At 53.7% G+C, this 24,851-nt stretch overlaps 1 protein-coding gene across 3 annotated transcripts in view; it reads left to right on the top strand.

The window, feature by feature from the left end:
* TCERG1L (transcription elongation regulator 1 like) overlaps positions 1 to 24,851 on the top strand; it is a 58,655-nt gene that overhangs the window by 18,858 nt on the left and 14,946 nt on the right. For all 3 annotated transcript variants that reach the window (XM_058841665.1, XM_058841664.1, XM_058841667.1), the window contains exons 5-7: positions 17,630 to 17,755; positions 22,945 to 23,039; positions 24,690 to 24,778. In XM_058841665.1, coding sequence (XP_058697648.1) covers positions 17,630 to 17,755; positions 22,945 to 23,039; positions 24,690 to 24,778 — 310 coding nt within the window. The remainder of the gene's footprint in view (positions 1 to 17,629; positions 17,756 to 22,944; positions 23,040 to 24,689; positions 24,779 to 24,851) is intronic.

Here is a 24,851-nt window from a genome sequence, read left to right as displayed (position 1 = left end):
CTGAACTTAGAGCAGAAAGCAGAATTAATGCTGCTGTGGGGCAGGGAGCTGGTGCTGCTTCCTGTGGAATATCCTGTTTGACTCCTGGGAAACATTCTGCCTGTTCTGGGGTATTTTAGAGGAGGCACCAAAGGAGGAAAAAAATCCATGTTTGCCTGGAAAGTAGGATTGGATTTGAGAGGTGTTCTCAATGGAGTGTGGGGAGCAGCTGGGCATAGCTGGGTCATTCCAGGAGGCTCTGCCCCTCCAGAACTTTCTGGGCTCTGTGGCAACAACTGTGCCAGAATTGTCCCCGATGGTGATGGGCCATCAAACAGCACACTCAGAGCCCTCAGCCATCGTTCTCATCCCCTCAGCCATCCCCCATGGCAGAGCCACACCGGGGCATTCCCTCCTGCCCAGGGGAAAGCGCTTTTTGGGAGAGCAAGCTTGGGGATGTGTGATGTGTGAGCAGTGAGACTCAGCTCCCTGATTTTCTCTCTCATCCCCATCTCTGGGGGGAAGGCTGGGGCCTTTGCAGAGCTGCCAAAAACCTGTTTTTTATGATTCATTTTACTGTGCTGGAGGGGGAGAGGATGAAAGGGGCTGGGGCTGGGTTTCGTCACCAGCAGCCCGAGGCACAGCTGCCCTGGGGGGGTGGGAAGGAGGTGTCACCTCCTGGTGGGGACAGGGACCCCTCTGGGGTGTCCTTGGCCTGGGTGGGTCCAGACCTGGCAAAAAGGGCTGAGGGCTCTGGAGGGGCTGAGGGAGGGAGTGAAAAGTGGGGAAAAGCAGGTGCAGGATCCTTCAATCCAGCGTGGCTGCATCCCACCTGGGATTATCCCTGCCTGGGATAACGCTGTGGCCAGGTGGGGTGGCACCAGGGATGGTGGAAGCTGCAGGATGCTCCAGTGGGGTGGGAGATTGGGGAGGAATTCCTCCCTGTCAGGGTGGGGAGGCTGTGTTTTTCCTCATCCTCCAGTGACCTAAAAACTCACCTTGGGGTTAATGACCTGCCCACGTTCCCCTGGGCTGGGGTTTGTGAAAGGCACGCAGCAGCAATGAACTTAAAAACCCCCAAATTAAATTATTTCCAGCTTCAGTCTCGGTGTTTATTGGTGCCTGGAAGACACCATTGTGTGTGATTACCCCAGTTAATTGATTGTCCCTGTTAATTGATTCCATCAGAGATCAGTGGGCTGTTCCTTCCTTGTGTAGTCCTGTGTCTCCAGCCACAGGGATTTGCTCCATCAATAGTCTTAGGAGTGAATATTTATTTTTTTAGACCTTTGGCTATGGCTAGTTTTGCAGTCTTACAGGTAATTCCTGGCAGCCTAATTAGCACCTTTGGGAAGAGCAGGGTGGTAACACAGGGTGGGAGGTGTGGGGAGGGCACAGGGCAGGTGAACATCCAGGCTCTGCTGCTTTTCCACCCTCACAGAGGAAATCCCTGGCAATTCCCTTGAAGGAAAGCACCAGGAATTTTGGGGAACTGAGAGCGTGCACAGTGCAGCTGTCGTTTTTTAAACTTCATTTTTAAAACTGATTTTTCCATTCTGTGAAGGAAAATGAGAAGCAAAGGCAGGAGAGAGCACAGGACATTTAGGGAATGGGAGGGCAGGATCCCTGCAGGAGGATCCCAGCTGGATCCCTGGGAGTGGGGCTGAGCACTGAGAGCTGTGCCCTGGCTCTGCTCTCAGTGCTGCTCTTGGGGATTATTTTGTCACTCTGCTGAGCTTAGAAAAACTTGTAATGATGAAATAAACGTACGGGAGAGAAGCTGCATAAAAGCCCTGGGTTTAATAGCAACATAAAATAGTGTTTTATATGGAATAAAAGATTGAAGCTTGAGGAACCTGTCCATGGAGTGATGTGTGGCTGGAAAGGCTCCAGCTCAGGCTCTGAGCAGTGAGAGGAGCCTTGCCCCACATTTCTGTGCTCTCTGCTCCTGTGAGGTGAAGGGAGAAGGTTCCAGCAAGGCAATTTCAGCCCCATTTTGGGTTAGCATTGCTTTTATTTCCTTTCCTCGTTTTGCATCCACTGGTGGTGCTGCTCGTGCATCTCCCAGGCAAATGTTCCCTTAAATATTTCATGGCAGCCACGCTGAGAGTGTGGATTTTGTGCCAGGTTTAACATAAAGACTAAACAGGAGCTTGTGGAGATGCAGCTCCTCACTGAGCTGCATCTTCCTGTGCTCTGCTGGGGGAGGAACCTGCATTTCTGAAATCTGTCCCAAGGAAACCCTAAATGCATTAAACTTTGCAAACACCAGCACTTACCTGCAGTAATTAAGGAATGGGGTGTGTGCTAATCTCACATACCCCTCTGCAGCCACTGCAGAAAGAAGTGGGCATTTATTTTCCTCACATGCAGGTTTTTAATGTTGGGAGTGAAGAAGGTAAGAGATGAGTTTGTGGTTATGGACTCTGTAAATTAGCAGCCAGCACAAATATTAAAAAAGGCACCATCTGCCATAATATCCATTTGCCACCTGTTCCCTGGCTCTCAGCATTATTTAAGGGTTTAAATGTGGTGGTTTAGGCTGCCACAGAACAGCTGGGAAGTGACTGAGCCTTTTTCCTCTCAGCACCTCAGTGCTGTGTGTCAAGCCCAGCTCTCGGTGCCAGGTTTGTGTCCGAGCTCTGTCCGGTGTCCGTCAGTCCCTCCTTGGCAGGGGCTGCTGATTGAGCCGGGCTTCAGAGCACAGTTACTGATGGTTTGGGCTGGGCTGGGGAGGAAACAGCTCCTCCTGCCAGCAGAGGGGCAGGGACTGTCCCAGGGTGAGCAGGGACTGTCCCAGGGTGGGCAGGGACTGTCCCAGGGTGAGCAGGGACTGTCCCAGAGTGACCAGGGACTGTCCCAGGGTGGGCACAGACTGTCCCAGAGTGGGCACAGACTGTCCAGAGTGGGCACAGACTGTCCAGAGTGAGCACAGACTGTCCAGAGTGGGCACAGACTGTCCAGAGTGGGCAGGGACTGTCCCAGGGTGGGCAGGGACTGTCCCAGGGTGGGCACAGGGACTGTCCAGAGTGGGCACAGACTGTCCAGAGTGGGCAGGGACTGTCCAGAGTGAGCACAGACTGTCCAGAGTGGGCACAGACTGTCCAGGGTGGGCACAGACTGTCCCAGGGTGAGCACAGACTGTCCCAGGGTGGGCACAGGGACTGTCCCAGGGTGGGCACAGACTGTCCAGAGTGGGCAGGGACTGTCCAGAGTGAGCACAGACTGTCCCAGAGTGGGCACGGACTGTCCCAGAGTGGGCAGGGACTGTCCCAGGGTGGGCACAGACTGTCCCAGAGTGGGCACAGACTGTCCAGAGTGGGCACAGACTGTCCCAGGGTGGGCAGGGACTGTCCCAGGGTGGGCACAGGGACTGTCCAGGGTGAGCACAGACTGTCCAGAGTGAGCACAGACTGTCCCAGGGTGAGCACAGACTGTCCAGAGTGGGCACAGACTGTCCCAGAGCGGGCACACTGTCCCAGAGTGGGCACAGACTGTCCAGAGTGGGCACAGACTGTCCAGGGTGGGCACAGACTGTCCCAGGGTGAGCACAGACTGTCCCAGGGTGGGCACAGGGACTGTCCAGAGTGGGCACAGACTGTCCAGAGTGAGCACAGACTGTCCAGAGTGGGCACAGACTGTCCCAGGGTTGGCACAGACTGTCCCAGGGTGAGCAGGGACTGTCCCAGGGTGACCAGAGACTGTCCCAGAGTGACCAGGGACTGTCCCAGGGTGGGCACAGGGACTGTCCAGAGTGGGCACAGAACTGGGGAAGGGTCCCGTGCTGGGGAAGGGTCCCATGCTGGGCTCTGGAGTTTCTCCCAGTGAACCCTTGAGCTCAGCCTAAGTTCCTCAGGGAGTCCCAGAACCCCAGGATGGGTTGGTTTGGAGGGACCCCAAATCCCACCCCAGCCATGGCAGGGACACCTCCCCCTGTCCCAGTGTCCAGCCTGCCCTTGGTGTTCCAGCATTTTCCCAGAGGTTTCCCAGCTGCTTACTGGGAGAGCTGGGCTGAGACATTTGTCCAACCTCTGAGCAAACTCCAAACTCTGTTTCCTTCTCTTAATGAGATCAATTAACAGCTGCAGCCCAGTGAGTGAAAGCTTGGGATGCTCTGGGCACTGGGGTGGCTCCTGCAGGCTCTGCCAGGCTGGGTGTCCCTGCTGGGCTCACTCCCATCCTGCAGGGATCCATCCCTGGGAATTCTTGTGCAGTTCTCACTTCAGGTTAGTCCAGCCCTTCTCTGCACAGAGTTCCAAGGTCTGAGGTGAGCAGAAATGAAGGTTTTTGGGAGGAATGTGATATTCCTGTCCTGAGGAGGCTTTGCCTTGCCGGGTGTGCCTCGAGTCTGGATGACACAAGCTCCTGGGAATGCTGAGGAGCTCTAAGGAGCTCCTTGTAAATGATGTGCCCAGCTCTAATGCTGGGTAACGAAGCAAGGAAATGAATGTTTATAGTTATTAAAGTGATAACTTCCTACCCCTGCTAACATTCAGCACAGAATCACCCTCTGGTTCCCTGTGTGTGTCTGCACATGAGAGGGAAGGTGAGCTCACACAGGGGCTCAGATAATGCCCAGAACCCACGGGAATGGCACCAATTCCCTCCTCCCTGCACAGGGAATTCCCTCACACAGGGAATCCCTGCTGGGAGCTGGAACTGCCCCCCTGAGACCCTGAGAGCAGGGAAATTCAGCTTTTTTTGAGGAGGAGGAGGGGCAGGGTGAGGTCAGGCACAGCTCTGAGATCTTGCAGAGTTCTGCACCAGCCACGCTGAAAGCCAAGGCAGCCCTGGGGGGGTCATTGGTGCCAATCCTGGAGGGACCAGAGTGCATTTATGGATTTTGTGATGTACAGACATGCCATCCCAAGGCTGGGGGGTGTCTGGGGAGCGGGGACAGGAGCTGAGGACATCAGGACAGGGTGACAGGCCAGGCTCAGGGGTAGGCAGCTGCTCCCACGGTGAGCAGGAGAGGCTCTCGGTGCCGGGATGCAGCAGCAAGCTATTGACAAAAGGACAAATATCAACGCTCCAGTGGCAGCCACAGGAGACAAACAGCCCAAATCCTCTCCTCGTGCCCAGCTCTTGGTAAATGTCATGGAAGGCAGGGTTAATTTACTGTATCTGTAAGTGCTTGTTAAAGCCCTGAGCGGGGTTTGGCGGCGAAGAGCGGCGCTGAGCAGTGTTTAAATCAGATTTCACCCTCAGGAGCAGCGTCCTGTCCCTGCCAGGTGCCTTTCCCTGGCCAGGTGTGCAGGTGCTGCCCCTCCCAGGGGTCACAGCAGGAGTTTGGCATTTCCCTGTGTCCCTGGGCTGCACTGGCCAGGCTGGGCTCTTCTCCTTTCTGCTGCACACTCAGTTAATTGAGATTTGTGTGGCTTGAGAAGTCCTCACCAAACTGGATGTATTTCTTATAAATGGAGCAGAAGTCTTAGAAGGAAAAACCAAATTGAGTGACACGAAGGAACAAGGCTTGGAAGGATGATGGGATCGTTCCAAGAGGAGTCCTCGCTTGTCCCTCTCCAGAAGACGAATGAGTGAGAATTCCTGGGGGAATTCTGTGAGTTTTAAATCAGAGCTGAGGGAACACCTTGTTTCAGTGGCTGCTGCTGTGTCCTTAAATGTATTTATAATTAACCCATTAGGAGCTGTGCAGTGTGGCCAAGGCTCAGTGGGATGTGCTGGGATGTAAAATAATTCCCAGTGGATGTTCAGGCTCAGCTCCTGTGTGCTGCTCCAGCGCTGGAGAGGGGAACAAGGGAGCAAATCCTGCTCCCTGTAAAAGATGGGAGTGATGTTGCTTTGTGTGCTTTTGTCTTGCTTATTAGTGGGGAAAAAAAGCACTTTTTAAAGATTATTTTCTATGTGTTCAGCCAGGTTTATTATTCAGTTATTGATGCTGTCAAATGAAGCCACGGAGGGGATTTCAACTGATAAATTCCCAATGTTTGGCCTGAATCTGGGCTGGATGTGGGGTAAACTCAGTGCAAAACTCAAGCTGATGGGGGAAGAAATTCCACTTTCAGGATTTGCACCTGCAGGGTCCTGCAGCTGCTGGTGGAATTCTCAGCACGGTGTGTGAGGCACTGGGATAACTCAGAGCTCCCTGGAGTAAAGGGAACCCTGGGAGGACGAGGGGATTGAGAGCTGAGCAAACCCTGTGCCACAAAACATCCTTTCAATCATTCAAAAATACTTGGAAACTCCAATTAATATAGAAACACCTGACTGGGGGTTTATTATGGAGGAATAGAAATTCCACAGCACCATGGCATGATGTGGGGGCATCTGCAAGGCTGAGAGCTCAGGGTTTGTATTATTATTATTATTATTATTATTATTATTATTATTATCATTATCATTTTTATCATTATTATCATTATTATCATTATTATCATTATTATCATTATTATCATTATTATTATTTACTATTACTATTATTTACTATTATTATTATTATCATTATTATCATTATTATCATTATTATTATTTACTATTACTATTATTTACTATTACTATTATTATTATTATCATCATTATCATTATTATCATTATTATTATTTACTATTACTATCATTTACTATTACTATTACTATTATTATTATCATTATTATAATTATTATTATTGCTACTACTACTATTACTACTTACTATTACTATTATTATTACTATTACTATTCACTATTATTATTATTAATATTATTATTCTCCCCCTGCTCTTCAGTCAGGCCCCACTAAAGTGCAAAGAAATGTAAGGAGGTAAAATGAATCTTCCTTCTTGGCCAGAATATAAATAAGGGGAATTAATTACATTTCCCCATTTTGAGTGTGCCACAGGAGCTTCCCCAGAGTAGCAAATGGAATTTCATGGATTTCACTGCACGTGCAGGACGTGGTGATGGTGAAAAGGGGAAAAGGAGGAGGATTTGGGGGTGGTGGTGGCTGTCCTGGATCCCTGGGGGTGCCCAGAGCCAGCTTGGAGCAGCCTGGGATATTTGGGATAGTGGGAGATGTCCCTGCCCTGGAATGGGATGGGATTCAAGGTCCTTCCAACACAAACCAGGCTGGGATTCTGTCATTGCCAGAAAACCCCTCCTGCCAGCCCCTGCTCCACACTGAGCTCCCTCTGGCATCTCCAAACCCAGGCACCTTAAACCCATAAAAATGGAGCACAGGATTCACATTCCTGGTTTCTGGCTGGCTGGGTTCAAAACTCCAAACCCAATTTCTGCCTCAGATCCTCCCAGAAATGAGTGTTTGTAGATTCCTCCCAGAAATGAGTGTTTGAAGATTCCTCCCAGAAATGAGTGTTTAAAGATTCCTCCCAGAAATGAGTGTTCGAAGATTCCTCCCAGAAATGAGTGTTCGAAGATTCCTCCCAGAAATGAGTGTTTGAAGGTAGATTCCTCCCAGAAATGAGTGTTTGAAGGTTCCTCCCAGAAATGAATGTTTCAAGATCTCTCTGAAACACAAAGCGCTGGTTGGTGCAGGAATAATTTCTGTGCTAGGGCAGGGAGCGAGGGGAGGTTCTGAGGGTTTGGTGCAATAATTCATAATTCAGTGTGTTCCCTCAGAGCTCCCTCCCCTCCAGTGAGGAGATGGAGATTTGCTGCTGGAGTTTGAGTGGGGCAGGAAAAGGATCATGGAAGTTTGGGAACTGGGAGTGGAGGGAGCAGTGAGAAGGGCTGTGGGAGGTGAAGGGTGTGGGGTGATCATCCTCATCCTCACCATCATCCCCTTTTCCCCCTCGGGTGCTCCCACCTGCCCTCCCTGGGCTCAGGAAAGCTCTGCTGGAGCCTCCCAGTCCCTGCCAAAGGTGCCCAGCACAAATCCCTGCCCTGGCAGGGGCACCTCCAGCCTCATTTTCCAATCTGCTGTGATGGCCCCATGAATAATTCAGGAGGAGTCTTTTATCAGCTTCCTGCTCAGGAGGTCCCCGGGGCAGGGGGGTCACCCGGGTCAGGAGCTGCTGCTCTCAGAACCTGGCCACAATTCCAATTGCAGCTTGATTTCCCCTGCTTTGGAGGTGTTGATGCAGCAGGAGCCAGGGGCTGGGGGATCTGGGGGATCTCAGGGGGGTTTTACACACCCAGGCTGGAGAAGTCTGCAGTCCCTGCTCCCAGCCCTGGGCTGTGCCCTGCTTGGCATTTACTGGAGAGGGAATGGGATTTATCATTTAACCCCCTCCTGGGATAACGGGAATGGGGAGGGATCCTCCCAATGGGGTGCCAGAAAAATCCAGATTGTTGAGGCTTTAATGCCACTATTAATAATGATTTATATTGCTCTGGAGCAGTGCCAGGGGGTTGGGATGGATTTAGGGAAAGGTTCATGCCCAGAGGTGCTGGCACTGCCCAGGATCCCCAGGGAATGGGCACTGAGGCTCCCAGAGCTCCAGGAGTTTGGAGAACACTCCCAGGGATGTCTGGGGGGATTTTGGGGTGTCTGGGCAGGGCCAGGGGCTGGAATGGATGATCCTGGTGCTCTGCATGAGGCAGGCTCAAGGAGAACCCCCCGGGCTCTGCTTTCCCAGCGCAGGGAGGGTCTCACAGCCCAGCCTCACATGGTGATAAATTGAATTTATCTGGGATCTGGCAGGGACCCACAGGGCTCAGCAATGCCCCGAGAGCCTGGTGTGACACTCCCTGAGCATCCATCCTCCCAAACACCGGCAGGAGCTGCATCTCCAGCCTGGAGCTGGGGGAGCTGAGCCCAGCAGAGCCTGCAGCAGCCACCCAGGGACACGAGCTGGGCCTGCCAGGATTTGCATCATTTGCTTTTCTAAGCAAGGCTTGAATGGGGTTTAATAATCCTGCTATTTCTGTTATTAAATGTGTCGGGTTCAATTCCGTCACGGTGGGTCCTGCTCTCGTGGCTCTTGTGATGAGAAATCTCATTAAAAGTTGGGAAATGCTTTCTGCTGGCTTCTGCTGCTCACAGGGTTCTTCCTTCAGCTTGAACTCTTCTTTTTCCCCATAAAGCCAAAGTTGGGATTTGGCACAAAGGGGGGACAGATCTGCCTGGGACCACAAGGGCAGCACCAGAGGAGGTCAGGGCTGGGCAAGGCGTTTGCTGGGGTGGCCACAGGGCCTTGGACAACCATTCCCCCCAAAAGGGAAGAAATGGGGATGCTAAACCTCAGCTAAAATCACTCCTCTGAGGAACCTTTTAAACTGTGGCTCTGCAGGTTTCCCAAATGCTCCCAAAGCAGGGTTTTGAAGGGCACTCAGGGCTTCCCAGGATTGTCCCTGTCTGGTGGCAGAGAGCAGCAGGACCTGGCACAGGCTTTGGGGGGATATTTTATGTCCCAAATATATTTATTTGGGGTGTGGGGCTCTGCTGGTGCTGTCACTCTCATGGAATCACTGAATAATTTGCTTTTGAGGGGATCCTGCAGTGTCCCCCTGGCAGGGCAGGGAGAGTTTCCCTGGCTCATTTTAGCAGGTGATGTCCCGAGCATCAGCAGCTCAGGACAGGGCTGTAAACCACGGCTTTTACAGGTGACACTCCAGCTTTTAGGGGGGTTCATTACCTTTGATTTCACTTTGTGTTGGAAGCTGCTGTGCCTTCCCTCCTTTCTCTGCTCATTTGGTGGGAATTGCAAAGCACCAGGTCGTTAAGAGAGGAGAAAGCGGAGAGGGAAATTTTCCCCCTGCACAGCTCATTGCAGAAGGTGCTCATTGTCACTTAGCCCTGACTCTGCAGATTTTCAGGAATTCTTGCTGACTTCCCATCTCCCGTCTTCCCTCCCCGCTCCAATAAGCAATTTACTCCAGCATTCACCAGTTCCTGAAGTGGTTATGGCAATGCATATTGAAATGAAAGCTCCAAATTATCCTGCAGAAACAAAAGCACAGCTCCTGCTGGTGCGGGGAGGGTGCGGGGTCGGGCTCAGAGCCAGCAGGAGCTGGGATTTGCTGGAGATCCAGAGCCATGGGATGGGTTGGGGTGACCTTAAATCCCATCTCCTGCTGGCCCAGGCTGCTCCATCCCTGCCCAGCCTGGCCTGGGACACCAGAGGTGTCTTATGGAAGAGACTGGTGATGTCTCTCCGTGGTTCTGTTCTGCTCTACACTGATTTATCTCTGCATAAATCTCTCTCCAGCTGGAGTTCTGTGCCTCGTGCTTTTATTTTTCATTTCACCAAAGGCAGAAGACCCTTCACTAATTTCCTGACCTCCTTCCAGGGCAGTTTATTCATCTGATGGAATCCAGTGGGGTGACTTGGCTTCTACACCATCAATTTTAAAGTAAAAAAACCCCAAACATTTCTATGCCAAAATCCAGAAGCAGCTCCTGCCTCTTCTGTGATGTCCTCGAGTGGCCCATGGCAGGCAGTGCCACCCCTGGGATGAGCTGAGAGCTCTGCCTTTCCAGGGACAAACACCCTGCTGCTGTCACCCCTCACCTCCCAGCTCCTTCTCATCCTCCTGTGCTCCAGCCCGGCTCATGGATGGTTCCTGGTACTTCCCAGAGCAGCAGAAAAGGAGCTCTCCAGCAGAGATTTCAGTTTAGGAAAAGGAAAACCCAAACAAACATAAAGCACAGCAGAGGCTGATGAAGGAGTGCAAAGCAGTTGGGGTGATTGTGCCAAAAGCAGAGTGCTGCCGATGTTTCCAGGGCTGTGTCTCGTTGGGTAGGAGGCTAAAAAATTGTGATTTATAAATTTCTCCTCCTCTTTGCTCCACGCTGCCAGAAGTGTCCCGTGGGCTGTGTGGGGACTGGCAGTGCCCCAGGCTGGGCTGGACAGGCTGGGAGCAGCTGGGACAGGGGAAGGTGTCCCTGCCATGGCTGGGGTGGGATTTCAGGTCCCTCCCAGCCACACCAGTGTCAGGAAAATTAATCCACAAACACCAGAGGTTTATGTCCAAAAAGGAGACAGAGGAGTCATTTTTTTCTTTATTCCAATAAAGGGAGAGGCCATGGGGCATTCCCCTGGGGTCTCTCACATTTCTGGAGGGCGCAGCCTCCCTTTTATCCTAATTCCCATCTGCTTGTCCCTTCTCTCTTTCCCCACAGGCTGAGGTACTTGACAGGTACAGACTGCCCGGAATTTCTGATATCTGGGATACCTTCCCCCCCTCCCAATGCATAATCCCTTCTTAATTCTTAACTTTTGTGGAATTGATGGTGCTCTTTCAGTGCCTCTTTCATCTTTCAGTGGAATCCATCCCATTGTTTCTGTTGTCTCTCACTGAGAGCTGCATCTTCTCAGCAGACCCACAGCTTGTTTGTAAAGACAAACTCGCCATTCCTCTCCCCAGTCTGGGACTCTGGGGTTTCCTGGTGTAAATGCAGTTTGTGTCTGCTCTGGCCGTGTCTCCAGGCATTCCAAGCCTGTTCCCTTTGTTGTGGTGCAGTTCCCAGCTGGATTGAGGGGCTGCTGGCAGCTCCAGGTGGGATTGAGCTGTGCCCATCCCTCCCCACTGCCCCGAACCCCTGGGCTGCATCCCAGAGGGAAGGGCGAGCAGGGATTGCCATTCCCAGCCCCCTGGGGTGGCTTTGGGAGCATCCCAAAGAGCTGCAGGGGGCTCAGCTGAGCTCCAGCCCACCCTGGGCTGAGTTTGGGCAGGCTGAGCCCTGTGCCAGCTGTGCCAGCTGTGCCAGCTGTGCCCCTGCACAGCAGCCAAGGGCAGCTGCTGCTCAGGAATCACCACACGTTCCCAGCTCTGAGGCAGAGGGAAGGGCATCATCGCGTTCAGAAAGTGCTGAATGTTTTTAATGAACGTGTCTGGGCCTTACCAAGGAACAGAGGAGGGAAGGAAAATCTCTCAGAGGTGGCCCCTGGGCAGCCTCGTGTTTACCCAGCCAGAATTGCCTTGAGGAGGAGCACGGTGTGTCCTTGAGGGGAAGGGGGAGCAGAGCTGAGGGGCTGCTCGGAGCTGAAGGAGGAAAAAGTCGATTTTTTCTTTTATTACAGCTCAATTCTTCCTTTTTTTTTCCAAGCAAAGAGACTTCTCTCGTCCTCTGCAGATAGGCAGGACTGCCCCAAATTATCTCATCAGGATGGAGTGTGGTTCTCAATGAAGCAAGTCCCTGGGCCCTGATCTCCAGAACCTGCTGGGGTCAGGAGGTGATGGCAGCAATAAGAAAATGACTGGGTGCAATTCTGGGCCTGCCTGTTAGACACAGCGGCTGCAATTACTGATTCCATGCTCTCTGCCATGAGACTGCCAGTTTGTGTGCCACAGTGGCCCAAACTCCTCCTCCACACTTTGGCTGTACCAGGATGAGCACCAGGAGCTCCTCTCAAGGGCAGGACATGACAGCAGGGGGGGTTTAGATCAGATTTTGGGGAATTTTGCTCTGTGGAAGGGGTTGTAAAGCACTGGAGCAGGGGATGGTGGAATCACCATCACTGCAGGGATTTCAGAGTGGCCCTTGGGGACGTGGTTTAATGGTGACCATTGGTGCTGGTTGGGCTCCATGGTCTTAAAGGTCATTTCCAACTTTTCCAACTCTGATTTCCTGCTGGTGTCACCCACCTTGGGGCTGGGAATGGGCAAATTCCTCCCAAGTGACGTTCCAGTGGTGAGAGGATGGGATGAGAAATGGGTTTTACTCTGATTCCTCCTCCCCACAGCACCCTGCAGCGTGGTCTGCTCCTCCTGGAGCATCCCTCAGCAGCACAGGGCTGGCTTTGGGTTTCTCTGCTGGCCTCCCTCGGGCAGGAGCTCTGTGCTGATGCTGCCCCTCCTGCCTCACCCTCATCACACAGTGCTCCAGGTTATTGTCTTCTCTGGCAACAGCTCTGAACTCCAGCCCTGCTTCTCTCTCTGGGTTCAAGTGCGAGTCCCGCGGGAGCCGTGCAGAGGCAGCGGGAATGAGTTCAGTGGAAATGCTGGCAGTGGCTTTTAGCAGAAGCTGAGGATTCCCTGCAGCACCAGGCAGGGGATTCTCACTCCTGCTGCTGGCTCCAGCATTCCCCACATCCCTCAGGGCCTGGGGCCAAACCTCAGACATTTTAATGCCTTGAACTCAGTGTCAGTGATGGCCAGGGAGGAGCTGGAAAGCAGGGCAGTGGTGAGGATAAATCTGTGTCTGATCCCCTCCTTCCTTCTCCTGGCTCTGCCCACCCCTGTCCCTGTCACCTTCCCCTGTCCCTGTCACCTTTCCCTGTCCCTGTCACCTTCCCCTGTCCCTGTCACCTTCCCCTGTCCCTCTCACCTTCCCCTGTCCCTGTCACCTTCCCCTGACCCTCTCACCTTCCCCTGTCCCTGTCACCTTCCCCTGTCCCTCTCACCTGTCCCTCTCACCTTCCCCTGTCCCTGTCACCTTCCCCTGTCCCTCTCACCTTCCCCTGTCCCTCTCACCTTCCCCTGTCCCTGTCACCTTCCCCTGTCCCTCTCACCTTTCCCTGTCCCTCTCACCTTCCCCTGTCCCTGTCACCTTCCCCTCTCACCTTCCCCTGTCCCTCTCACCTTCCCCTGTCCCTGTCACCTTCCCCTGTCCCTCTCACCTTTCCCTGTCCCTCTCACCTTCCCCTGTCCCTGTCACCTTCCCCTCTCACCTTCCCCTGTCCCTGTCACCTTTCCCTGTCCCTGTCACCTTCCCCTGTCCCTGTCATCTTCCCCTGTCCCTCTCACCTGTCCCTGTCACCTTCCCCTGTCCCTCTCACCTGTCCCTCTCACCTTCCCCTGTCCCTGTCACCTTCCCCGTCCCTCTCACCTTCCCCTGTCCCTCTCACCTTTCCCTGTCCCTGTCACCTTCCCCTGTCCCTGTCATCTTCCCCTGTCCCTCTCACCTGTCCCTGTCACCTTCCCCTGTCCCTCTCACCTTCCCCTGTCCCTGTCACCTTCCCCTGTCCCTGTCACCTTCCCCTGTCCCTCTCACCTTTTCCTGTTCCTGTCACCATGCAGCCATTCCCAGTTCAGCCATTCCCAGTTCAGTTCAGCCGTTCCCAGTTCAGCCGTTCCCAGTTCAGCTGTTCCCAGTTCAGCCGTTCCCAGTTCATCCATTCCCAGTTCATCCATTCCCAGTTCATCCATTCCCAGTTCAGCCATTCCCAGTTCATCCATTCCCAGTTCAGCCATTCCCAGTTCAGCCATTCCCAGTTCAGCCGTTCCCAGTTCAGCCGTTCCCGTTTCAGCCATTCCCAGTTCAGCCGTTCCCAGTTCAGCCGTTCCCAGTTCAGCCGTTCCCAGTTCAGCCATTCCCAGTTCAGCCGTTCCCAGTTCAGCCGTTCCCAGTTCATCCATTCCCAGTTCAGCTGTTCCCAGTTCAGCCGTTCCCAGTTCAGCTGTTCCCAGTTCAGCCATTCCCAGTTCAGCCATTCCCAGTTCAGCTGTTCCCAGTTCATCCATTCCCAGTTCAGCCATTCCCAGTTCCCCCATTCCCAGTTCCCCCATTCCCAGTTCCCCCATTCCCAGTTCCCCCATTCCCAGTTCACCCCAGTCCCCCCAGTCCCTCAGGTGTCCCCTCGGAGCTGTCCCAGTCCCTCAGCTCAGGGCTGTGGATTCTCTCCCCGAGGATGCTCAGGTTTCTCTCCCTGGTGCTGCTGCAGGTAAGGGCAGGGTGGGTGCCTGTGTTTGGGAATTGCTGAAATAACCTCAGAACTCTTCTCCAAAGGCACCTTTGGCTCATCAGGCCTCCCTGGCTCTGCAATCATCCCAAACTTCCCAGGGAAGAACATTTCCTCCTCCCTCCCCTCCTCAGCGTTGTTTTAGAGTGAAATTGGCCTAAATGCAATCACGGGGTTCACATCCAGCTGTAATTCCAGCCCAGGTTATGCTCAGTTCACACCAGAGCTGATATTGCATCGTGACATTCAACTCCATCCAGCCTTTATTTGTATTCCAAAGCCATCCATTGCAAGGACTGCTCTTCATAAGCACAAAGAGCTCCAAAGCATAAATATTTATTCCTTAAAGGTTAAGATTGCCTTAAATCATTCCAGCTTATTTGGTGAGCAGCAGTTATAATTAAAGTAAGCAGTTGAACTCGATCTGCATGTATGAAATGCATATATATGTGTATATAAATATATATTTCTATATACTTGACTCTGGTGCGGATGGAAGCCGTGGGATAATTGCTCCCATCACATCAAAAGATGCACTGATATTGTTCCTGGATTGGATAATAAATCAGCAGAAAGAAGCAGCTGAAATTATATAATGGCAAGTCACGTTTGAGCAGGCGGCAGAAGCCGAGGTGGGGAATGAGCAGAGCTCGTCTCCAGCGCTGGCTGCAATTGCAGGGGATAATTATGCAAGTTATGGAAATTATTCCAGTTTTGGCTGTAGAGAATTGGCAGAACCCGAGGATGGGGCTGGGAGCAGCCTGGGACAGGGGAAGGTGTCCCTGCCATGGCTGGGGTGGCACTGGGTGGGCTCTGAGACCCCTCCAGCCCAGCCCAGGCTGGGGTTCTGTGCTCTGTGCTGGGAAATGGTGGGACACGGGTCCCTGAGGGCACTCAGAGGGTGGCACTGGGCTTCTGGAACAGCTTGAAGCTTTCCCAAGTGTTATTCCAGAATGTGGAGAGCTTGGGCTGGGAACCACGAGTGGCTGGTGGGAGGAAGGGGCAGGAAATCCTGGAGTGTGCTTGGGAATTTATCACTGCCAGTCTGCCCTGGGGCAGGGCTGTGTCTGTGCAGTTTGACTGGGGACTGCTGCTGGCACACCTGGATCCAGCCTGGCACAGCTGGATTTAACCTGGCACACCTGGATCCAGCCTGGCACACCTGGATCCAGCCTGGAACACTTGGATTCAGCCTGGCACACCTGAATCCAGCCTGGCACAGCTGGATCCAGCCTGGAACACCTGGATTTAACCTGGCACAGCTGGATCCAGCCTGGAACACCTGGATTTAACCTGGCACAGCTGGATCCAGCCTGGCACACCTGGATTCAGCCTGGCACAGCTGGATCCAGCCTGGAACAGCTGGATTTAGCCTGGCACAGCTGGATCCAGCCTGGAACACCTGGATTTAACCTGGCACAGCTGGATCCAGCCTGGCACAGCTGGATTTAACCTGGCACAGCTGAATTTAACCTGGCACACCTGGATCCAGCCTGGCACACCTGGATCCAGCCTGGCACACCTGGATCCAGCCTGGCACACCTGGATTTAACCTGGCACACCTGGATCCAGCCTGGCACAGCTGGATTTAACCTGGCACAGCTGGATCCAGCCTGGCACGAGATGGGGCTGTGCCCTTTGGAAAATCCCGTGCCCAGTGAGTTGGGAAGGAGCGCTGCAGGTGTGAGCTCAGCTTTGGCAGCAGGCAGGAGCTGTGTGGTGTCACTGCTGAAGATGAACAGATCACACGGACACAGGTCAAGGTGTGGTGAAAAGAAGAGAAAGTTTATTTTTCCTCCCAGGATTTATAGGCTCCTGACCACAGCCAGGGATTGGATGGTCAGGATAACACTTTCTCACTGCACTGGCCATGAGAGATGCCCATCACAAGACGTGGAACAGAAGGAATGTACACATATCTATGTTTACAGTTACTGTCCTGGGAAAGTCTTTAGAAAACCATGGCAGCAAGCTCAGAAGCTGAGTTTTCAGGGCGACATCTCACCCTTTTTGGTTTAACAAAAAGAAAAGAAAAAATAAAAATGAACAAAGAAACTAGCAACATTATAAACAATCAAAAAAAATAAATAATAGGAAAATACAATACTCCATACAATCAGAAGGCTGTAATTTCAGGGTGATAGTGTGGGGCTGGGGAGCCTGGTGTGACAGACCTGCCCTAGCAGGAGCCTGCCTCACTGACTGCTCGTGAATAATGCACCTGAGCAAGGCACAGAGATCTGTGCTGGGCCTGGGCTGAGCACACTGAATCCTGGACAAAGATGCACTTTTAAAGAATTGGCAAAATATTCCCTGTGGATAGAGTGGGACACAAAGAAGTTGTGATGAGTAACAGTGGAAACCAGAGGAGTGTCATTCAAATGAGAACACTGGTCCTGCTGTGACCTGCTGGGAGGGCGTTGATCTATCCTGGAAAACTCTTACTTTGAGAGCCACATTTTCATTAATTTGAAATTTCTGGTGCTGTTTATTGGCTGAGAATCCGTGGGCATCGTGGCCAGGACTGGAGCTGAGCACAAACCTCGTTTTAACCCCGCAGTGGGGGCAGGAGAGGCGTTCAGGGGATGAATTCACCGGATCACTGAGGCTGGAAAAGCTGCCCGAGACCCCCAGGTGCAGCTGCAGGTGCAGCACCGTGTGGATGCTAACTCTGAAACAGAGAGCATGTGAAACTGCAGGCACACAGCTTTCTCAGTCCTGCCTGGGAAAGTGGCCTGGGAAATCATGAGGAGGAATTAAAACAATCCTCAGAGACAGAGAACAGCCTGGCAGGTGCTGTTTGTCTGTTCCTTGTTTTCTTTGCAGGAGAAAGTCAGGGGTGTGTGCCCCACTGAGCAATGATGGTGATGTGTTAGTTCACTGACCAATAAGAGTTTCCTTTCTGTACTTTCCACATATCCATCTATAAAAAAGACCTGAATAAACTGGGAGAAATTCTCCTGATCAACTCCTGATAGAGTCTGTGTCGTTCTCCTCGCCGTTCCCAATAGAGCGACAGCACCGTGCTCAGCACCGGCCTCGAGGGCTGGGGAAAACAGCCGAGGGTCCTAAAGGGAATTTTTATTTATTAGGGACAAATTCCATTCTTCCCTTATGGTTTGCTCGCAGGTTCTGCCTCCAGGCTGGACACGGCCGTGGGCCCCTTGGTGCCAGCACAGGTCGCCCGTGTCACCGCCGTGGCCGCGCCCGCCGTCACCCTCATGGCCACCAAGCTGATGGAGCCGGCTCGGGCAGGTGGGTGCTGCTCCATGTGCCCGTTCCAGGGCTGGAATCTGTGTCCTGCCACTCCTGCAGGGATGGGCTCCCTGAGGACACCCAGGTTTTCCTTCACCTGGCCTGGGGACACTCAGGTGCTGCTCTCGTCACCTTGGAGGCACCACGGGGCTCTGAGGGCACCTGCCCAGCGCTGTTCTGGGGGGAAAAAGGTGTTTTCCAGGAATTCCTAGGGATCAGCTCAGACATAACCTCCTCCCTGGGGGTTACACTGTGTCACCCAGGGGAGCTGGGGCTGCCCCAGCCCTGGAAGGGTCCGAGGCCGGGTTGGGTGGGACTCGGAGCAGCCTGGGACAGTGGAGGGGCTTTAAGGTCCCTCCCAACCCAGACCAGGCTGTGGTTCCAGCAAACAGCACCTCTTGGGCAGTGCTGGCTGTGTGCCTGGAAAAGCCAACCATGGAATGGGTTTGTCCCTGAACTCCACATTCCAACAAGGAATTTGTCTGTGTCATTCTCCTGTTCCCATTGCAAATCCCCTGCAGGATACCAGGGAGGGTGGGCACGGATTGTGGCAGGAAGAAGAAAAGCTCAGCTCAAGGAGATTTGTTCTGAGAGGGGAAAGGAGCACTTGGAGGGCACAGCAAGAATGGTCAGAGCAGAAAACAACAGCACCCAAAGGGGAAACCAGCGTGGGAGGGCAGGAGCTGGAGCGGGAGCTGTGTCCCTGGAGCAGTGCTGAGGGCAAGGTGGGATCCCAGTGCCTGGAGCAGGGACCTGGCTGTGGAGCCAGAACTGGGATCCCAGTGCCTGGAGCAGGGAACTGGCTGTGGAGCCAGAACTGGGATCCCAGTGCCTGGTTTGGAGCAGGGACCTGGCTGTGGAGCCAGAACTGGGATCCCAGTGCCTGGAGCAGGGAACTGGCTGTGGAGCCAGAACTGGGATCCCAGTGCCTGGTTTGGAGCAGGGACCTGGCTGGTGGGACCAGAACTGGGATCCCACACTTGGATTGAGTTAGACCCAGCCGAGGAGGAGCTGGGATCTGTCAGGGGAGGTTTCAGGCTGATCTCAAAGCAGTGAGGTTGTAGGAAGAGACAGAACTGACCTGTGGAGATTCTGGGGGAGGATAAACACCGCAGTGTGGGATGTGTGTACTTAATAAATCCAGTTCTTGGGAGCTTTTAGGAGTCAAAATGTTAAACTTTTTTGATATTAATGGAGGTTTGGCCTCTGCATATTTTTACAAAACAAATTTTTATGATGCCTTGTCCACAGCTCCTGATGGCACGAATCCATCTTCCCTCTTCCCCTCCCTCTCTAATTCTGCTTTTAATGAGATGTTTGTGATCACACCCAACATCCTCTGTGCTATACCCAAGGAGTTTTGCTGCTTCACCTTTCCTTGCCATGCTGTGAATTATTCATGTCCCTGTACCTGCCGTGGAGCCCTGGAGAAGCCTCTTTAATCAGGAGCATTTATCTCCATCTCCTGCTCATCCTCCAGCAGCTGAGCTCACCGGTGCTGCTTGTGCTGCTGAGCTGGGGGGTGGAAGAGGAGTGGGAAATGTGTGCTGGTGGCTTCACTGCCAGGCTGCAGCTCCACTCGAGCTCTTGAGGTGGGGGGAAAGGTTAATTAATGAGCAGAGAGTGGCTCTGAGTGAGGAGTGCCCCGGTGAACAGGGGGTGTTGGTGCCTCCAGTGTGGGCAGAGGAGGGGAGGTCTCCAGGGATGGCAGAGGAGGGCAGGGCTCCAGGGATGGCAGAGGAGGGCAGGTCTCCAGGGATGGCAGAGGAGGACAGGTCTCCAGTGTGGGCAGAGGAGGACAGGTCTCCAGGGATGGCAGAGGAGGGCAGGGCTCCAGGGATGGCAGAGGAGGGCAGGGCTCCAGGGATGGCAGAGGAGGACAGGTCTCCAGTGTGGGCAGAGGAGGACAGGTCTCCAGGGATGGCAGAGAAGGGCAGGGCTCCAGGGATGGCAGAGAAGGGCAGGGCTCCAGGGATGGCAGAGGGGAGGTCTCCAGTGTGGGCAGAGGAGGACAGGTCTCCAGGGATGGCAGAGAAGGGCAGGGCTCCAGGGATGGCAGAGGGGAGGTCTCCAGTGTGGGCAGAGGAGGACAGGTCTCCAGGGATGGCAGAGAAGGGCAGGGCTCCAGGGATGGCAGAGGAGGGGAGGTCTCCAGGGATGGCAGAGAAGGGCAGGGCTCCAGGGATGGCAGAGGAGGGCAGGTCTCCAGTGTGGGCAGAGGAGGGCAGGGCTCCAGGGATGGCAGAGGAGGGCAGGGCTCCAGGGATGGCAGAGGAAGGCAGGGCTCCAGTGCGGGCAGAGGAGGGCAGGGCTCCAGGGATGGCAGAGGAGGGGAGGTCTCCAGGGATGGCAGAGGAGGGGAGGTCTCCAGGGATGGCAGAGGAGGGGAGGTCTCCAGGGATGGCAGAGGAGGGGAGGTCTCCAGTGTGGGCAGAGGAGGGCAGGTCTCCAGGGATGGCAGAGGAAGGCAGGGCTCCAGGGATGGCAGAGGAAGGCAGGGCTCCAGTGTGGGCAGAGGAGGGCAGGTCTCCAGGGATGGCAGAGGAGGGGAGGTCTCCAGGGATGGCAGAGGAGAGCAGGGCTCCAGGGATGGCAGAGGGGAGGTCTCCAGGGATGGCAGAGAAGGGGAGGTCTCCAGGGATGGCAGAGGAGGACAGGTCTCCAGGGATGGCAGAGGAGGGGAGGTCTCCAGGGATGGCAGAGGAAGGCAGGTCTCCAGGGATGGCAGAGGAGGACAGGTCTCCAGGGATGGCAGAGGAGGGCAGGTCTCCAGTGTGGGCAGAGAAGGGCAGGGCTCCAGGGATGGCAGAGGAGGGCAGGTCTCCAGGGATGGCAGAGGAGGGCAGGTCTCCAGGGATGGCAGAGAAGGGCAGGTCTCCAGGGATGGCAGAGGAGGACAGGTCTCCAGGGATGGCAGAGGAGGGCAGGTCTCCAGGGATGGCAGAGGAGGGCAGGGCTCCAGGGATGGCAGAGGAGCTGAGGGTCCCCTGGGGAAGCAGAGGGGTCCCTGGGGCAGCCCCACTCCAGGGCTGCCTGTGTGACTGGGAACACCAAGTGACATTTTGCATCACACTGCAAACAAGAGTTTGGAGCTGCTGGAGAGAGTCCAGGGGAGGCACCAAACGATCCCAGGGAAACTGGAGCCCCTCTGCCCTGGAGCCAGGCTGGGACTGCTGGGAATGTTCACCTGGAAAAGGCTCCAGGAGAGCTGGAGAGGGACTGGGGACAAGGGATGGATTCCCTTCCCTTCCCTTCCCTTCCCTTCCCTTCCCTTCCCTTCCCTTCCCTTCCCTTCCCTTCCCTTCCCTTCCCTTCCCTTCCCTTCCCTTCCCTTCCCTTCCCTTCCCTTCCCTTCCCTTCCCTTCCCTTCCCTTCCCTTCCCTTCCCTTCCCTTCCCTTCCCTTCCCTTCCCTTCCCTTCCCTTCCCTTCCCTTCCCTTCCCTTCCCTTCCCTTCCCTTCCCTTCCCTTCCCTTCCCTTCCCTTCCCTTCCCTTCCCTTCCCTTCCCTTCCCTTCCCTTCCCTTCCCTTCCCTTCCCTTCCCTTCCCTTCCCTTCCCTTCCCTTCCCTTCCCTTCCCTTCCCTTCCATCACAGTTCCTGGGAATTCTCTGATTCCCAATTCCCGGCTCTCCAGGGGAGGAAGATGAATTTAGAGCCGGTTTTGATGTGGATCAGCATTTCCTGTAATGTGGAAATGGCTCTGGTTTGTAACCCCCTGTCTGGCTCCCCATCGAGCCATCTTTGGAGCAGGACACCATGGATTTAATGCTGGATTATCTGGAGATATTCCGAGGGAAGCAGAGTCGAAGGGGAGCCTGTTCTGTACCCACAGTGATTGTGAAATAACTGCAGAGCGTTTAGAGGTGGATGTGCCACACAGAACCTCAGGATCCAGAGTGCTTTGGGCTGGAAGCTCATCCCCTCTGCCATGGCAGGGACACCTCCAGCCCCAGGGACACCTGGGGACACCCCGAGGAGTCACACACACCTTGTCCTGCTGCAGGAGGGATGGGCCAGCTCAGCTCACACCCCAAATGAGGAGCACAAGCTCACAAACCCCCCCAAACAAGAAAATGCTGTGTTTATTGACACCTTGCTGTGCACACTCCTGTGCTGGGCTGGCTGGGTCTCTGTCTCACCCCTGCTGTCCCCAGAGGCCTGGCTGCTGTCACACCTCTGCAGGCAGCAGACACTTCAGGCTTTTCAGGATGGAGACAGTAAAGGAGAGGGAAATGTTCTTTCCCTGCTTCCCCTGGAAATCAATCCCTCATTCCCTGGGGATTCCTGCAGGGTTTAGCCGAGCACAGCAGAATCTGTGGGCTGGGAACAGGGGGTGCCCAGGGGGATGAGGAGCAGAGGATCAGGGAATGCTTTGGGTTGGGAAAAGCCTCTGAGATGGTGGAGATCAGCCAGGAGCCCAGGCCTGCCCTGCCTGTGTCCCCAGGTGTCCCCAGGGTGTCCCCAGGGTGTCCCCAGGTATCCCCAGGGTGTCCCCAGGCTGTCCCCAGGTATCCCCAGGGTGTCCCCAGGGTGTCCCCAGGTATCCCCAGGTATCCCCAGGTGTCCCCAGGTATCCCCAGGGTGTCCCCAGGTGTCCCCAGGTATCCCCAGGGTGTCCCCAGGGTATCCCCAGGTATCCCCAGGTATCCCCAGGTATCCCCAGGGTGTCCCCAGGTATCCCCAGGTATCCCCAGGGTGTCCCCAGGTATCCCCAGGTATTCCCAGGTGTCCCCAGGGTGTCCCCAGGTATCCCCAGGGTGTCCCCAGGTATCCCCAGGGTGTCCCCAGGTGTCCCCAGGGTGTCCCCAGGGTGTCCCCAGGGTGTCCCCAGGGTGTCCCCAGGTGTCCCCAGGGTGTCCCCAGGGCGTCCCCAGGGTGTCCCCAGGGTGTCCCCAGGGTGTCCCCAGGTATCCCCAGGGTGTCCCCAGGTATCCCCAGGGTGTCCCCAGGGTGTCCCCAGGTGTCCCCAGGGAAGGCAGGACCCCACACTCGGTGCAATAAAGAGGTTTCATGTGTTCCACTGGAATGTGGTGTTTGGAGAGGAGATGAATCCTGGGCACAAGGGGGGTGTGTGGATAATGCAGGAAGGGGTGGCAGGAGGAGGCTCAGGGCAGCACTTTGGGTTTTCTTCAGCACTTTGGGCTCCTTGTGAGTTTATTTCACATTTAAAGAGCTCCTTTCCCCTCACAGATCGTGGCAAGGAATCGAGCAGAGCCTCCCGGCCGCCCACGCTGATCCTGCACACGGAGAGGAAGAGTGGCCCCACGGGCAGTGACAGTGACAAGGTCAGTCCTGGAGCCTCCTCCCGAGCCTTTGGGACCTCTGAGCTGCACAAACCCTGCCCAGGGGCAGGATGGGCTGTGCAGGATCCTTCCCTGCAGTGCATTTTAAAGAGCCATGGGCTGAATTTATCTCAGAGCTGTGCAGGAGCTCTGGCATTGTCAGGGATGCTTTGCTCCCCATGGAATCCCAAATGGTTTGGGTGGGAAGGGACCCCAAATCCCACCCATCCCACCCCAGCCATGGCAGGAACACCTTCCCCTGTCCCAGCTGCTCCAGCCCCAATGTCCAGCCTGGCCTTGGGCACTGCCAGGGATCCAGGGGCAGCCCCAGCTGCTCTGGGAATTCCATCCCAGCCCTCTGAGGGAACAATTCCTGCCCAAAATCCCATCCAGCCCTGCCCTCTGGCACTGGGAGCCATTCCCTGTGTCCTGTCCCTCCATCCCTTGTCCCCAGTCCCTCTCCAGCTCTCCTGGAGCCCCTCCAGGCCCTGGAAGGGTCTCTGAGCTCTCCTGGAGCCTTTTCCAGGTGAACATTCCCCGCTGTCCCAGCCTGGCTCCAGGGCAGAGGGGCTCCAGGGATCGTTTTGGTGCCTCCTCTGGGCTCTCTGCAGCAGCTCTGAACACTTTATTGCAGTGTGGTGGGCACAGAGGGCAGCAGGGGGACAGGACAGTGAGCCCCTGGTGCAGAGCTGCTGTCCCTGAGCAGCCCAGAGGAGCTGCTGGAGGGAGCAGAGCTCCTCATCCTCCCTGGGCAGCCCCCAGAGCCTTTCCTCTCCTGCTCCCAGTTCCTCCTCATCCTCTCTCCCCTGGGAGCTGCTGCATGGACAGCACCTGCTGGCTGCTTTCCATTGCTGCTGCTCTAGCTGGGGAGGCATTTCTGTAATTCCCATTTATCTGCGCTGTTCCAGAGACAGCTGGCTGGAATTGAAAAAAAAATTAAAAAAATAAACAGATAGATAGATAGATTAGATAGATAGATATAGATATAGATAGATATAGATATAAATAGATAGATATAGGTATAGATAGATAGATATAGATATAGATTGATATAAATAGATAGATATAGGTATAGATAGATATAGATATAGATAGATATAAATATAAATATAAAGATATAGATAGATATAGATATAGATAGATATAGATAGATAGATATATAGATAGATAAAGATACAGATAGATATAGATATAGATATAGATATAAATAAATAGATATAGGTATAGATAGATAGATATAGATATAGATATATAGATATAGATATATAGATATAGATAGATACAGATAGATAGATATAGATAGATATAGACAGACAGATACAGATAGATATAGATATAGATAGATTAATAAATAAAATAAATAAATTAAATAAAACAAATTAAAAATAAAATAAATAAAATAAATAAATTAAATAAAATAAATTTAAAAAATTAAAATAAATAAAATTAAATAAATAAAATAAAATTAAATAAATAAAATAAAATAAAATAAAATAAAATAAAATAAAATAAAATAAAATAAAATAAAATAAAATAAAATAAAATAAAATGAAATCAAGCCTCTCCTGGAGTTCTGGCCATGGGGTGACCCCCTCCAGGCTGAGGGGGGATCTGCAGCTGCTGCTTGGTGACCCCCCCTCTGTGTCTCTCCAGGACCACTCCTTCAAGCTCGTGGCTGAGGCTGACAGCGCTTCCAACGGGAACAAGCCCGTGGCATCCACCCCAGTGCCAGGATCCCCGTGGTGAGAGCCCTTTCCTGGGCTGGGAGCTGGGGAAACGCTGCCAGGGTCCCTCTGGCAGAGCTTTCCTGGGGAA

Source organism: Poecile atricapillus, chromosome 6, assembly GCF_030490865.1.
Source record: "Poecile atricapillus isolate bPoeAtr1 chromosome 6, bPoeAtr1.hap1, whole genome shotgun sequence".
Classification (NCBI taxonomy): domain Eukaryota; kingdom Metazoa; phylum Chordata; class Aves; order Passeriformes; family Paridae; genus Poecile; species Poecile atricapillus.
The sequence above is the reverse complement of the archived record's forward strand: the minus strand, read 5'-3'. Positions and strand labels throughout refer to the sequence as shown.